The 16,170-nt window shown below is 46.7% G+C and overlaps 2 protein-coding genes across 2 annotated transcripts in view; both read left to right on the top strand.

Moving 5' to 3' along the window:
- LOC146209389 (sphingomyelin phosphodiesterase-like) overlaps positions 1–16,170 on the top strand; it is a 58,910-nt gene that overhangs the window by 21,518 nt on the left and 21,222 nt on the right. Inside the window, exons 4-8 of the mRNA XM_084587400.1 lie at positions 2,387–2,554; positions 4,048–4,293; positions 5,085–5,254; positions 7,243–7,350; positions 7,651–7,731. Coding sequence (XP_084443526.1) covers positions 2,387–2,554; positions 4,048–4,293; positions 5,085–5,254; positions 7,243–7,350; positions 7,651–7,731 — 773 coding nt within the window. The remainder of the gene's footprint in view (positions 1–2,386; positions 2,555–4,047; positions 4,294–5,084; positions 5,255–7,242; positions 7,351–7,650; positions 7,732–16,170) is intronic.
- LOC146209390 (uncharacterized) lies at positions 13,103–15,902 on the top strand. The gene is made up of 2 exons (XM_084597480.1): positions 13,103–13,111; positions 14,663–15,902. The coding sequence occupies exons 1-2, from the start codon at positions 13,103–13,105 to the stop codon at positions 15,605–15,607; spliced, it is 954 nt and encodes a 317-aa protein (XP_084453606.1). The 3' UTR covers positions 15,608–15,902.

Below are 16,170 nucleotides of genomic sequence, written 5' to 3'. Positions count from 1 at the left end.
GACCTCGACTGGAAATGAGTAAACATGTTTAGCTCTGAGTGGTAATGGCTACAATGACTAGGCATGACCCAGCATGACAACGTAACTACAATATGTCAAACTATATTGCTTATAATGACAGTAACTGACTAAAGAAGACTAAAAATGATTAGCTATGAGTGGTAATGATTACAATGACAAAGCATGACTACGGCAAGACCAATATGTCAAACAACGACTTGTAGTGGCTGCAACTGACTGGAAATGAGTAAATATGCTTCTCTATCAGCGGTAATAACTACAATGACTAGGCGTGATTCAGCATGACTATGGTACAACCAATATGTAAAACGACGACTTATAATGACAGCAATTCACAGAAAATGAGTAAACATGGTTATCTGTGAGTGGTAATTACTACAATGACTAAGCATGACTACAGAACTACGAATATGCCAAACGACGACTTGTAATGGCCGCAACTGACTGGAAACGAGTAAATATATTTAGCTATGAGTGGTAATGACTATGATGACTAGGCATGACTAGGAAACGACCAATATATCTAGCGACAACTTCTATGATCGCAGCTGCCTGGGAATGAGGGAAAGATGAAAACGATAAGAGGTAATTACCCTAACCTCTGAGATAATTGATAGCATTAATGGGATCGCATTGACAGAATATGCCTACTACATGCAGAACCTGTGGCCTGAGAACATTTAACTGCCTCTGTACATTGTATTCAAGCTGCGTCTTTTTGGTGTCCAATGATCCCCGAGGAAATCTCCTACTTAAAATGACTTTGAACAGTGAAACAGTATTTGACAATATAAACGTGCTTTTTGCACTCCTCTGATCTAGGTCCTTTGATCTATACAATGTAAACAATCAGAGTGTACTCTTTAGAGGTACTTTGAGGTTCACAAAGTTGAATGTTCCATAGTCGTCCAGGTTACGACAGACGCGGTAGTGAAAAGCTCTGGATTATGTTAACCATCTCAGGGTCATCAAGAAGTATTCATATTTTACAGCGAACTTACGCTTTTCGTTTCGTTTCAGTCGAAATGCGGCCAAATCTTGTGTTCCGGCTGAGTAGCCGAGTGCACTAACCATGGAGCCGCATAAACTGGGATATTGTTTGAAGACATAGTCCGGTATTTGTTCATGCAATATGCCACGACATCAATGAATCATTAAAGAAGTCCAAGTACTTTCAAGTCACTACAACCGCGCCAAGTATAAATGCTACCCTGGTCTACAATGAACGCGATTATCATTTTTCGAAGTTAGGATCATGTAGAGTCGTGAGCAAAAGTGTTATACAACACGCAGCCAATGGCGGATCTACAGTCAACTGCATTGCGACGCCATCTAACAATAGCTATGTGGCTAGACCCATTTTATCGACATGCATGTGTGTCTGTCACTATCGCTAGATGGCGTTTTGAAGAAGTTTTGCCGAGCTCGGCCACCAGCTACGTGTTTTATACTTTTGCTCACGAGTGTATGTCCGTAGATGTATAATAAAAAATACGTAGCCAAAAGTACTTATATGTAACTGAGTTTTGTAGGCGCACATCCGCAGGAAAGAACCATTTCAGGATCATAAAGCAGTGTTGAATGCAGCATGTGAGAGTCATGAGAGTAGCCGAAGAAAAACAAGCAAAACTGATAAGCTCTGACCGCATTCCTAATGGACACTGAGCAGAAGGATGAGAGAAATGAAGTGCTTGATACTACATACAATATACGATGGATGCCAGCACTCACGGAAACCAAAGAAAGCATAGGCGAATATTTTTTTTTTCCGCGTTCGTGTGCAGGTCGCCCGGGCTGTTGTCGGGCGTGGCAATAAACAGATATTTATTCAGTGCTAAGCACCTCTTTTTTTCCGATCGCGATGGCCGAAGATGGTGCTTAGACTAAACAAATCTAAAACGATGCACGCCCCCTCCCTACCCATTTTTTTTACCAAGTAATCCCGTCGAGAAGGACGCAAGAAATAATTATTTATGCAAAACATATTCGGAAAACCCCATTAGAGGGCGCTTAAACTTCAAGCTACATGGAGCCCTCTACAAACTCGTTTCAATATCCGTTACGGCTCTCAATTAGCTCAGGCCGAGCCATGCTATTAAATTACGTCAAGCCATGCTATATTTAATGTCAAAAGCTCACTCACTGCTCGTTACAGCGGACCAGTTTTAGTTTCGAAATAGAATATAGTATCGTCGCGCAACTTCCCATAATTCATGAATCTAACCAACGTTGTCGTTCGGGGGGGGGGGGGGGGGCTCTCATTCATGACCTACTGCGTAAAGAAGATTTATCCGAAAAGGGCTGCAACTCCCACTGTCACGTATTCTTTAGCGATTTGTTAATACGTGCGCGCACCCTCTTTCAGGATGAGTTCCTGTACATTGCTAGGAACCGCAAGGCGCCCAGAAAGGAGACGTGCAGCGTTCTATTTGGACCAATATGTGGTCCAATCGGCAGTGTCGTGCACAACTGGACAGTCCAAGCCAGCAGCACGGAGAAGCCTCAGGTTGACATCGACTCAACTTACGAAGGGGTAAGCTGCCCACTCTGACGCTACCAGATATTTCACCTGCCTCTGCCTTCGTTTTTAATTGTGACCGCTTTTCGTTTCGAAAGAAAGCGCACGCTTGCGGTATACTTAACGTGCAAAGATTATAGTTAATGTTGAAAAGCTGAAGAGAAAACTATATGCTTTCAATGCAACACCCGACCTCGCCTCTGAGGAAAAAGATTAGGGAAATGTTTAACAAAGCTAAACTTAAGTACACAAAGCGAAAGTGCGTGACAACTCCATTGATGACTGCGGACCTCAAGGACACCCCAGCCGGGCGTAGGCGACACGAAGGTGTCGAGGGCATTTTGAAGGGAGAGGTCCCAGAAGACGATCCAGCTAGATGGGCAGTGGTAGTAAGGGTAGGCAGGGCAATGGAAGGCTGGATGACTTGTGTCAGGTAATATGGTAGATTTATGGAGATATGTACAGCAACGAATGAAGTTCGCCGACTGTGTGAAGGAGCAGGTGTGCGATCTAGATGAATGGAAGCAGCCACAGAATAAAATCGAGTGCCGCCCGCTTTTTGAACCACACGTGTTAAGAAGCGGGCGGCGAGCAGGCCCGCTTCTTGGCCACGCGGCTGAGGGTGAATTTGCGGCGTAGGCGAAACGCGCCGCAGCTATCTCAGTGAAGCCTTCGCCTCAAAATATCTGTCACGGTTTGGTATTACGTTAGCGTTGATACTATCAGCCAAGGAGCAGAGGGTTCGTGAAATGTACCCTTGGAAAACCACAATGATTTGAACAAAAGCGCAATAGATAAAAGCTTTTATACACCGGTACATTGTCTTGTGTCTACTTTTACGCGTACAAGGATGTGTGCCTCGAACATTAATGAGTAATAGAAAGCGAGGATCGTTGGGTAGGGCCTCTATTCACATCGGGTCGGAAGTCCTGCCACCACCGAGGAGAAGCAGAAAAGGCTATTTTGGCATCAACTCTGAGTTTGGGTCAGGACCCGATTCTGTGCTATGGCGACTAGCGCTTCTGCATCGCTACGAATGCACAAGACCGTGGCTTCGGTGTACAAGTAGAGGTGAGCGCTATCCTTCCTTACATTATTGCGTTTCTTTCGAATGAAAGCGCACTACAGCGTTTGAAATCAAGAATACAAAATGCAGTGTTGGGTACGCTTTGTAGCTTAAAATAATATCATTTCAATTGCGTTGTGCTGTAAGAAATAGTCAGTATTGAAGCCTTGTTTTTAATACCCTACAGTAAACACGATGTACTGAACTAGGATAAAATTCCATTACAACGCAGCACAAAACGAAAGAGGAGGACATGCCTAAGTTCCGCCTTTAATGTTATCACATGAAAGCAAGGGTTGCGCAGTGATTTATGCATTAGATTCCGCCAGTCGTTGGTTCAAACAGAGTTGAAACTAATGGTAACACAAACGCGGCATCATGATGCATTGCTCAGCTGCAATTTCATTTCTCTCTGAATCAAAGTCACTCATTATTTGCGCAGGAAGATGACGAAGATGAGGACGCAGAGCGGCTGGTGAAGGTGCTACACATCTCTGACACCCACTACGACCCGGAGTACGAGCCCGGCAGCAATGGCGCTTGCGATGATCCCGTCTGCTGCCGCGGCTACAACGGCCGGCCGGCAACGGCTGCCGCTAGGGCTGGCAAGTGGGGACACCGCGGCAAGTGCGACATCCCGCTGCGCACATTAGAGAGTGCTCTCAAGCACGCTGCTGAAAACCACAAGGCCAGTGGTTGTCCCTTTTACGACTAGGCATAGACGCAGTGTAGCCTTATGCACTGCAACTGCTGGTGCTACTAATTGGCGTTAGCGACGCTTGGTACACGAACCCAGTTAAGTTCTGATGACCAATTCCCGCTTTCCTGCTGGATTTAGATGAACGACAAATGCAGACTACAGACCCATGTGCACTCTATGTCATCACATGGTCAGAACCACCATCAGGTGTAACTGAATCCCGGAGCCCTCCCTGACAAATTTCGGCATAGCTCTGTGAAGTCCTGCGGTGTCAAGACCAGTCTATATCACACAGCGCATTCGAGCGCAGACGCCCGCGGGGGGGGGGGGGGGGGGGCGCAAATGTAAAAGGGGGCTTGCAACCTTAATTCTTATCTGGAAAAGTAATATTATCCGCATTTAATTAAAACGGGTAGCCTGATTCACATGTTTTCGCATTCAGCACTCATACCGCTATTTCAAAAAAGCCTTGTTTAAAACTCTTAAATGGATGTGGGCAACAGTTGCATTATTCTATAAAAGACAGTTATTACTTTTGAATATAGCAAACTATACGCAGTAGTAGTACCTATTGTAGTTGGTATAGACATGACATGATCTCTCGTCAATAAAATTATGTTGATCGGTTGTTTATAGACTAAAGTTTCTGGAATCTACACATATAGATGCACCGAATTGTGAGGTGAAAGTCGTCCTTCACTACTTAGTCTTTTTTTCCACACTATTCTTCACCTTTAACTCTACAGTTGCTAAATTCGTCTCATAATCTGCGCGTACAGATCGACGTGGTGCTGTGGACGGGAGATTTGCCACCTCACGATCCATGGAAAGCGAAACGAGCGGACACCCTCGAAAACCTTCGCGTCACATCAGCCCTCATTAGGAAGTACTTCTCCAATGCAACCGTGCTTCCGTCCATAGGAAACCACGAAGCTGTGCCGATAAACAGGTACGCATTTCAAAATTAGTGCACGTACTCGAACCATTCCTAAATAGTTACTCTAAATGACTGTATTACCCGAAAATTCAGAGTCCAAATTTCGAAGGAGAGTTACGTCTAATTTGGAGGAGAATTAGGCCTGCAATTTAAAAACGCTTTTATGTTCATTCAACTTATAATAGTGCTACCGGCGGGTGCTTCACCTAGCCAGAACAACACTTCAGACACCCAGACTGCTTGTAGAGCTACCTCTCGACTCTTACACGTAGAAGGCGTCGTCATGTGATTATTACGCAAGCTGCCATCTCGTAGCGGTCTTTACGCAATCGCAAATAAACGTGACCAGATAGGAGAGTTTATTTTCAAATCGTTTTATGTAGTCGGTCTCCTGTGACATAAAAACAGAGGTATATTTCATTATCCGTGCCGACCAATATCTTACGCCATCTTCACATTTCATCATCTCCGTACCCGATTAGCGAGACTGCTTTTAGTTCCGTGGTTACCGAAATCGATACCTGCTGCTTGTTTTCTTTTTTTAGCTTTCATTTAGCAAACAATCCTTTTAATCGCTGAATTAATGATAGAAGAAAATACTAGACAATTCAATATATTCCACGGCTTGAGGGCGACGTTCCTTTAGAATTAGTCGAAATGGACTGAAATATTCGGTGTTTCATTTGTTTACATATTTCTAAATGCGGGCTCGTGAAATATGAAATTTAAGCTATTCTCCTTATAATAAATATTATGTCCCTTTCCAACCGCTTCTGCATTGATTATGTAGGTAGTATGACTACTCTGGTGGAAAGTCTATGATTGTAAGCGCCAGCCTCGTAAGAGCTTAATTGCGATGTTGTTGACTCATGTCGAAGCAGCGTTTCTTTTCCATCGTATCTGCTTCACACGATCCCAGTAATGATTCGCTAAACCTTGCTTCCTTCCCAAGTATTTTAGTGTTAATTTGTCTTCAATAAAGGGCATGATTGGTTTTGTAAAGAGATACTGATATGTGCTTCTTGTACATGCAGCATTTCTTATCAGACAGGCTGTCATTGCCTAAAAACAGCGCTTACCGCACGATATATGTGCGTTGATACTTGTACACAATGGTAACTGCTGTCAGAACTGCAGGCGGAAGCTGTCACACCTTCGAACCCCTCAACTCCATAAGTCTACTCGTCACGGAAACGGTCGGTGCAAAGAAATTCAGTGGTTTAGGCATCTTTGTGGAATTGCGAACATGTTAGATATATTCGTGCGTTTTGCTTAATCGTGGAAAAGAAAGAAGCGAACAGCGTGCGAGGTCGTTATCTTAGCATCAACAAGGCTATCATCATGCGTCGATGCTGACGCGTTAGGAACGGAATCGCCTGATAATCCCCACCTTTGCTCGTTGTCTTTCATAGCACGTTACACTACACATCTAGGGGGTAATCGCCACTCTCTCATGTTGTTCCAAAGCTTTTACTTCAGTGGCTAGTGGTATCCCTCGGGAGAAAACGAATTTATTGACTCGATATGGCTTGAATAAAACATATTTTACACAGTAGAATATTGGCCTCGATCGGTCGAAAAGCCTTTTTCGTATCTCTGAATCGAGACAGCGTGTCAAAAAGGAGTCGAAAAAACTTCGGTGGCGCCTGCACACGGCAGCCGCCGGAACTCCATAACGACATATACGTCGTTGCCAAGATAGGCAGCGCTTAATGCCTCAAAGCTGCTTCTGAAGGGCAAACTGCGCGTCCATATCGATTTTTCAATCCGTAACCACTCTAGAGAGCCACATAACAATATCGCGTCATACATTTCAGGTGGAGCTTAAGTGTCGCCGTAAAGGTGTTTCTTGTGTCAAATACTAGTCCATGGAGAACCTTTCACTCTGCGGAAGCCCCTAACAGATTTCTTATAAAGCAAAACTGTGGTGTCTCCATACGTTCAAGAATGTTTCAATCCAACAGTGTACCGCATATATGGTTGCGATTGCTTTCCTACAGCTTCCCCGTGGACAATAAGGCCAACTTCTCAACGCAGTGGTTATATGATCAGTTTGCTGAGCACTGGATGGATTTTCTGCCGGAGTCAACTAAGGACACAATCAAGCTGTAAGCAAGCACATTTCTATATATAACGCAGTCACTCAAGTCTTCCTAGTGCATTGGGTAAGTACAATATGAAAATATTTCTCTTCCGCGCCAAAGAATTGTCCTCTCTCACTTGTAAATGTTGAATTCTTTCCGTAGGGGCACGCAAGTAATTGGCTAACTACCTCATTTTGAAATACGCGAAATATTTAAAACTGGCATCGTTTGTGAAGTGTGTGTGACGTATACAGTACATGTTCGTCAATGAAAAAAAAAGTAAGCATGTGAGCGCCACATTTGGATGCTTCATGATATGCGCAGGGGCGCCTTCTACTCCGTCAATGTCACCAAGGGCTTCCGGGTCATATCTCTCAACACAAACCTGTGCTACATCTACAACTGGTGAGTGTACTGGAGCTGTGAATTTATTGTGAAATAAAGTGTTTGCCGTAATTTATGACAGCTTTTTGTGGCTTGATCCCGATGTATCTGAGCTATACGGAGCCTGCTTTGTCTAGTGATGCGGGAAAATCTGGCGCTGTCTGTGGCCTCTTTCAAGAAGTATATTTGGCACCTGACTATTATGTGTCGTATATATAATACATATTACTCGGCATAACTAGTAGCCGCAAATGGGGACAAATATAGTATATGTAAAGTCTGGCCTAGTGCGAGGGCTTCGCTCGCGTCACTGCCGATCTCCTTCGCAACAATAATATTGCCACCTGACGGTTCGAGACAGCGCTTGAAAGACGAAGAAGTTGGAGAACATTCGCGCGCTTCGGCTAGCTAGGACTGTGGACTCTTGAGCTTGTGTCTTTGTGTTACCGTTTCCCGGGAACCTCTACCTTGACTGTGTGTATGTGCCCCTGTTGCCGATTTCCATAAATCCCTGTCTTCGTGAAAATATTTCTTTTCGCCTATGGAAAATGTGACCAGGTTGTTGAAGGGGATTTCCGACGTGGGGATGGAGACCTGGATTGTCGGCGCGCCATCCGGAGGCTCTCTTGGGCGAGGTTGTCTCCAATGTCACGAGGTAGTTGACCGAACGTGCGTCTAGGTGCGTTGGTGGAAAAACCCTCCGGTCCGAGTTCCCGATAAGGGCACCACCGGAAAATGTGACCAATGTCACGAGGTAGTTGACCATATAAATATATATATTAAAAGTACGGGGATCCACACCCCGCACCTTCACCAGTGTCACGACTCAAGACACAGGGAGCCGTGAAGGTACACGTAGCCGACGACCCGAGAAAAAAGTCGGCTTCTAGCTCCGATAACAGTGCACCAGCGCGCCTCTCGAGCCAACAACCGCTTCGTCGTCGTCGGCAGCACGTAGCATTATATATATAATGTAAGGTAACGCGAAGGTCGGACTTGGAGGATCAGGCTTTATTGCAGACCAGGTAGCCTTGGTTGCACACTGCAGCCAAACACACTCCGCGATGACAATGGGTATCTACAAGAGGGAGCAGGATGAAGATGAAGCAGCACGTTCAGCCGTGTGGAAGATGAAGCGCCACACAGTGCTCACACTATTTCGCCCGCTCAGTTAAAGCGGCCAGCCTGGCCGCAGTTAGTCCGCAGGATTGCGCCGAATAAAAGGTTTCATACGTGAAACGTGGACAACTTCAGTGCCACGGTAACGACTGTCCGGAGGAGGGTAAACAGGGGAGACGCGATAGCTGGCCGGGGAGGTTTTTGCAAGAACTGTGTAAGGACCAATGTAACGGTGCTGTAACTTGTCACAAAGACCAGGAGTGCGTAATGGGGTCCAAAGTAACACCTCGCCCAGTCGGAAAAAACTACAGAAATTTTTCTGATGTTACGACAGAATTTTAGTGCGGTTTTTGACGAAAAACTTGTTCTGACAACAGAACATTCTGTAGTAACATCAGAAATCTATGTAGTTACAACATAAAAATGCTACAGAACTGCATACAACAGAAATATACTACAGAAAAACTACAGAACTACAAAAAAGTACTACAGAACTACAGAAAATTCTGATGGTTACGACAGAACTACAGGATATTTTGTAGTATTTTTGACAAGTTCTGTAGTTTTTTTCGACTGGGCGTCGCCGGGACGGAACGAAACTTGGCGATGGGTTGCATCATAGCGGCACTTGCGGTCTTCCTGGCTGGCTTCCGTGTTGACGCGAGCAAGCCGACGAGATTTGGCCATTCGGGAAAGGAACTGCTCAGGAAGAGAGGATGAGGAACTGGCATGTGTAGAAAGGAAAGAGGCGTCAAGAAAGGTAACGGGAGAACGGCCGTAAACGAGGAAAAACGGGGTGTAACCTGTGGTCCGCTGTACAGCCGTATTGTAGGCGAACGTAACAAAAGGAAGTATTACGTCCCAGTTTCGGTGGTCCTGGTCGACGTACATAGACAACATGTCAGAAAGCGTGCGGTGGAACCGCTCAGTCAATCCATTGGTCTGCGGGTGATAGCTGGAGGTCAATTTGTGATGTGTGGTTGAGGCTTCAATAACTTCGGCTACAATCGTCGACAGAAATGTCCGACCACGGTCGCTCAGAAGCACCCGAGGGGCCCCATGGCGCAGTACGAGCGATTCCAAAAAGAAGGTCGCGACCTCATGTGCTGAGCCATTAGGCAGGGAAGCGGTCTCAGCGTAGCGTGTTAGGTGGTCGACGGCAGTGACGATCCAGCGATTACCTCGTGCGGACAATGGGAGTGGCCCATATAAGTCTATGCCAACAACGGCAAAAGGAGCAGCTGGGCAAGGTAGCGGCTGTAGTAGGCCAGCAGGAGGAGAAGTGGGCCGTTTGCGGCGCTGACATGGCAGACAAGAGGTGACGTATTTTGCCACACTTGAGGCGAGGCCTGGCCAGAAGAAACGGGTTTTCACGCGGTGGTAAGTTTTGTGAAAGCCTAAGTGACCGGCTGTAGCATCATCGTGGAAAGCCGACAAGATACGGGTGCGAAGCGCTCTCGGAATAACGGGGACCCTACGAGTGCCTTAGGAGCAATAAATATAATGGGAGAGCACGCCTTTGTCAACTTTAAACTTTTGGAGTTGCCTGCGCATCCTAGCGGTAGGAGGGTGAGAAGCACCGGTGAGAAGGTTGATTAAGGAAAGACAGTAGGGATCGGCTCGCTGGTGTGAAATAATGGCATAGCGATCTGGAGCAGCGGCAGCAGTAACACAGGGGATGTTTGGAGCTCTGGACGACATTGGGACGTGGAGGGTGCACGCAGGAAGGCGCGAAGAAGCACTAGGTGGTGATTCTGGGAGCGGGCAGCGGGAAAGAGCATCGGCATCTCGATGTTTGCGACCCGATTTGAATATGACATCGAACTGGTATTCCTGCAAACGCAGAATCCAACGGCCCAGGCGTCCAGTCAAATTTTTGAGGATTGATAACCAGCACAGAGCGGGGTGATCGGTAACGATCGTGAAATGGCGGCCGTAGAGGTAGGGGCGGAATTTCTGAACTGCCCAAACGACGGCGAGGCACTCTTGCTCTGTTATGGTGTAGTTGCGTTCCGCTGGTGTTAGAGTTCGACTGGCAAACGCAATTACTTTTTGCCGAGAAGCGGTGTCACGTTGCAGATGTACGGCGCCGATACCGAGGCTGCTGGCATCGGTGTGGAGAATGGTAGCAGCAGTGTCGTCGAAGTGAGCGAGAGCAGGGTCCAATGTGAGGGCATTCTTTAGGGTTTGGAAAGCTTTTTCGCATTCTTCGGACCAATTGAAAGTAGTATTGTCGGTAAGGGGGCGGTGGAGCAGTGCAGCAATGGTAGCGAAATTGCGAATGAAACGGCGAAAGTACGAAGACAGGCCAAGGAAACTGCGTAGTTCCTTAGTCCGCTGAGGGCGTGCAAAGTTCAAAACTGCAGCAAGCTTGTCAGGGTCGGGTCGAATGCCATCGCGGCTGACGGGGTGGCCCAGGATCTTGATTTCTTTCTTGGCGAAATTCACTTTGTTGTGTTCAGCTGGAGACCGGCGGATGTCAGGCACGTTAATACTTGATCAAGGCGGCATAAATGATCAGAAAAAGTCGCAGAGAAGATAACTAGGTCGTCCAGGTAGCACAAACATGTTTTCCACTTAAGTCCTCTAAGAACAGTGTCAATCATGCGCTCAAACGTAGCGGGGGCATTACAAAGTCCAAAAGGCATGACATTGAATTCGTAAAGCTCATCGGGAGTAGCGAATGCGGTTTTTTCTTTGTCGGCTTCGTGCATCGGTATCTGCCAGTAACCGGAACGCAAATCCAAAGTGTAGGAATATTCGGCGCCCTGAAGACAGTCGAGGGAGTCGTCAATTCGTGGCATAAGGTAAACATCTTTGCGAGTGACTTTGTTAAGTGCGCGGTAATCAACGCAAAAACGCACGGACCCATCCTTTTTTTTTTGACCAAGACAACCGGAGATGACCAGGGGCTAGCTGAGGGCCGAATAATGTCTCGTCGGAGCATATCATTCACATTATCTTCTATGATTTTACGTTCTGATAAGGAAACACGGTAAGGGCGGCGGCTAACAATAGAAGTACCTTCTGTAATAATGCGGTGCTGTGCAGAAGACGTTCGGCCCAAGGTCGGAGAAGTGACATCAAAGGAGGCTTGGTGTTTTCGAAGTAATTCCTGCAAAGCTTGGCGGTGAGTCGCAGGAAGGTCAGGATTGATGGTGCCAAAGAGAACTCAGAGAGAAGCATCGGAAGAAGCTTCTGGTGAGGAAGAGGGGGCGGTAAGGGTAAGGGCACCGGATGAATGTCCAGGGCACAAGGAAAACATGTCCCTTTAGTCAGCACAATGGGTTCTGGGCAAGTGTTCGAAGCAGCGACAAGCGCTGTGCCATGCTCAAACCGAACAAGACTTGGTGGTAGCGCGATTCCACGGGTCAGATGCCGATCAGAAGGCACGATTAGCACATCTCCGCTATCAATGTCAGTAGAAGTAAGCGTGACAAGTTGTTCGAATCCAGGGGGCAACACTGAGTAGCGGCAAGCAGGCGATGACGGGGCTCGGGAGGTTCAGAAGACGGATCGCTCTCCTTCATGGAAATGACCCTGTCGCGACACGAAATGCTGGATGATGCGGCAGACAGAAAATCCCAGCCTAAAATAACTGGGTGAGCGCACGGTGACATCACGGCAAATTGTACATGGTGGCGGACACCATCAACAAAAATTCGCACAGTACATTTAGCAAAAGGCCGAATTATTGCACAATTAGCTCCACAGAGTTCAGGTCCACCATAAGGCGTTCTTACTTTTCTTAAGCGGGAGCACAAGTCAGTGTGTATCACAGAAACAGCGGCGCCCGTGTCAACCAAAGCCTCACCAGATAAACCTTAAACGCACACTAAAATAATGTTCCAGGGACGTTCCGGAGGATTTTTGGGATGGCCGAAGAGTGCAGTTTTCCCTCCTAAAACTGCAGTGGTCAGTTTTCCGATAGGCGGGGGGTCGTCAGAGAAGCTTGACGGAGAGGCGAGGTTGAGCGGCGAAAAGGCGAAGGAGAACGGCGTCTTGAAGGCCTGTAACCAGCAGGTGGAGCGGGGCTTTCTGGCGGGGGTGATGAACGTTGCGGATAATCAGGGAATGAACGGGGGTTAGAGCCGGAAAAGCGAGGAGGGTAGTCTGTTTCAAATGTGTCGTAGCCGCGGCGTTCATTCTGGAGCCTGCGACGACAGAAGCGGGAAATATGGCCTCGGTACCCGCAGTAATAACAAACAGGGCGGGCTGGGCGCCAGTTGGGGTAGTATGTCGGCGCCGCGGCAGGTGGTGCCAATGCAACGACATGAGCATGGTAGGCGCCGGTGGCGTAGGCGCTCCAACTGCAGGCGGCAAGGACGTGACCTTGGCGTACGTTGGCACCTGACAGATGGTAGGAGCGACCGATGTTGGGGGGGAATAGGTCATTGAGGCCAGCTCTTCTTTGACAATGCTACGCTGACCGGCACTTGAAGGATGTGGCTCAGATGCAGGGCGGCACAAATTACCTTGAGCCGAGAGCTCTTCACGAATTAATTCGCGAATAAGCGCACGGAGGTCAGCGTTGGCAGTGAAACCAAATGAAGTGGGATAAGGCTGCAGGCGTATTGACTGTAGTTCGTCAAGGCGTTGACAAGTCGATATGATGGCGTCGATTGTGGTAGGGTTCTGCACGACCAGGGCGTTGTGGGCGAGTGGCCCAATACCTTTAAGGACGTGCCGAACCCGCTCGGCCTCTGGCATGGTGTCATTTATGCGCCGACAAAGTACAAGTACATCTTCTATATAAGAGGTGTATGTCTCATTGGACCGCTGAATCCGGGCTTCTAGCTTCTTCTTGGCGGACTCCGTCCAAACAGTAGGAGCGCAGAAAATCTGCCGTAACTTTTTTTAAAGGTAGCCCAGTCCGGAATCGTCGATTCATGATTTAGGAACCACGTTTTGGCCACATCCGTCAAATAAAAGGACACATTAATTAGTTTAAGAGAATCATCCCACCAGTTGAAAGCACTGACCCGGTCGTAGCTGTCGAGCCAGTCATCAGCGTCGTCGCCGCGGAGACCGGCGAACATCTGCGGGTCGCGCTGACGGCTGCTGACAGTCCAAGTGGCAAGGGGAGCTGGAGTCGAGTTTGTAGAAGCCGAAGTAGCGGAGTGGCCCTCTTGAGTCATGGCGATGGTGGTCGGGGTCAAACGGCGGCCAGAACGAAGCTCCAGGTGGATGCAGGTGACGAAGCAGCGGGGAAATCAAGGCGCACCTCCACCACGTGTAAGGTAACGCGAAGGTCGGACTTAGGGGATCAGGCTTTATTGCAGACCTGAAGCCTTGGTCGCACACTGCAGCCAAACACACTCCGCGATGACGATGGGTATCTACAAGAGGGAGCAGGATGAAGATGAAGCAGCACGTTCCGTGTGGAAGATGAAGCGCCACACAGTGCTCACACTATATTATATATATATATATATATATATATATATATATATATATATATATATATATATATATATAAACTTGAAGTAGGTGACACACGGTGAAAAAACAACACTTTAATTCGACGTTTCGGCCGGGGTCCGGCCTTTGTCAAGGAATGTAGCACTGTAGGAATGTAGCATCATCCTACATTCCTTGACAAAGGCCGGACTCCGGCCGAAACGTCGGATTAAAGTGTTTTCTCACCGTGTGTCACCTACTTCAAGTTTATGACCTACCGGACCCATTCGAGCTTCAACCCCCTCCCTATATATATATATATATATATATATATATATATATATATATATATATATATATATATATATATATATATCATACATGGCAGAATTACTTTTGAAAAGGAATTAAAGGAATTAATGACATATATCAGCTGGACTGGCTGATATATGTCAGCGGCGAACCTACGGCTGGCACTGGGCACGGCGGCACTTCCGAGATGCAGTTCGCTCAAAATCCGTTTTCTTTCATCGTGCAGGTGAGGAAGCAATACGGAAAATGTTTTCGTTCAAATGACCTGTGTTTGGTGGTGCTGCCGTGCCCGCGGCTTGCTGGGTTTGTGTTTTCCATGATATCATGTTTGCGAAAGCTATTGCTGTTGGGAGGGGACATAGAGACGAACCCTGGACCAGATATAGCGCTAATAGCTAAACAACTGAAGGAAATAGCCTTAGACATAAAAGATATTAAGGAGATAAAACTAGCCGAAATTGATAAAAAACTAAACACTCTTACCAGACTGGAAAATTCTGTTGCCTGCTTTCAGCAAAAATTAGCGGATATGGAATGTGTCATCGATAAGCTTGAAAAACGAATTGACGATCTAGACAATCGTAGCAGGCGTTCCAATCTGATCATATACGGCCTCCCTGAAATTGAAGAAGAGACCAACGAAATTCTTGAAAGTGCTGTGAATAAAGAAATAATACAGGACACCCTGGAACTAGAACCAGTGGACATCGAGCGGATTCACCGTTTAGGTAGACCGGGACCAAATAAAACGCGGCCGGTCATCCTTAAACTCCTGGACTGGAGACAAAAGACAGCAATTCTGAAAAAGGGTTTCAAACTAAAGGATACGGACTTCTCGATCGGGGAAGATTTCTCGCCAAAAATAAGAGAAATACGCAAAAAGTTGTGGGAAAAATCTAAACCTCACCGTGATAAAAAAGCAAAGGTATCACTAGCATTTGACAAACTTTATATCAATAGCCGCATATATGTATGGGATGATGAAAGAGGAGACATAGTTCCGTTAGAAAAAAACGACGCCGTGAGCGGACCAGTCACCCGTCGCAAGGCACATTCAAAGATGTAACCATATTAAATATAAATGCCCGAAGCATCCTCAACAAAACTGATCTTCTCGAAAACTTGCTTCTAGTATACGAACCTGATATTGTAGGCATCACTGAAACTTGGCTGTCGGCAGATATCTCGAACCGAGAAATCGCCCCTCCAAACTATTCCGTAATTCGTAAAGATAGACAGACACGTGGTGGTGGTGTAGCATTACTAATAAAAAAGTACATTTCTTTCGTCGTATTGCCAGAAGTTGAGGATGCTGAGGCCATATTTTGTAAGGTGTCAACCAATGGTGGTCATATTTTTGTAGGATGTGTTTATCGAAGCCCTTCATTGGGACACGAGAGCATATGTTTTGTTCAAGAGTTCATGCAACGCCACATTCGCAGTAGAAATTCACGTGTGATACTAATGGGTGATTTTAACCTTCCTGAAATGGATTGGACTCACATGAATCCCTCATCCCCTGCATCTCATGCGATAGTCGATTTAATGCTAAGTTTCAGCCTTCGCCAAACAGTGACATGTCCAACGCGAACACAGGATACATCGAAAAATGTGCTTGATCTGATATTC

The sequence above is a fragment of the Amblyomma maculatum genome, chromosome 1, assembly GCF_055883805.1.
Source record: "Amblyomma maculatum isolate TAMU_Amacu chromosome 1, ASM5588380v1, whole genome shotgun sequence".
NCBI lineage: Eukaryota > Metazoa > Arthropoda > Arachnida > Ixodida > Ixodidae > Amblyomma > Amblyomma maculatum.
The sequence above is the reverse complement of the archived record's forward strand: the minus strand, read 5'-3'. Positions and strand labels throughout refer to the sequence as shown.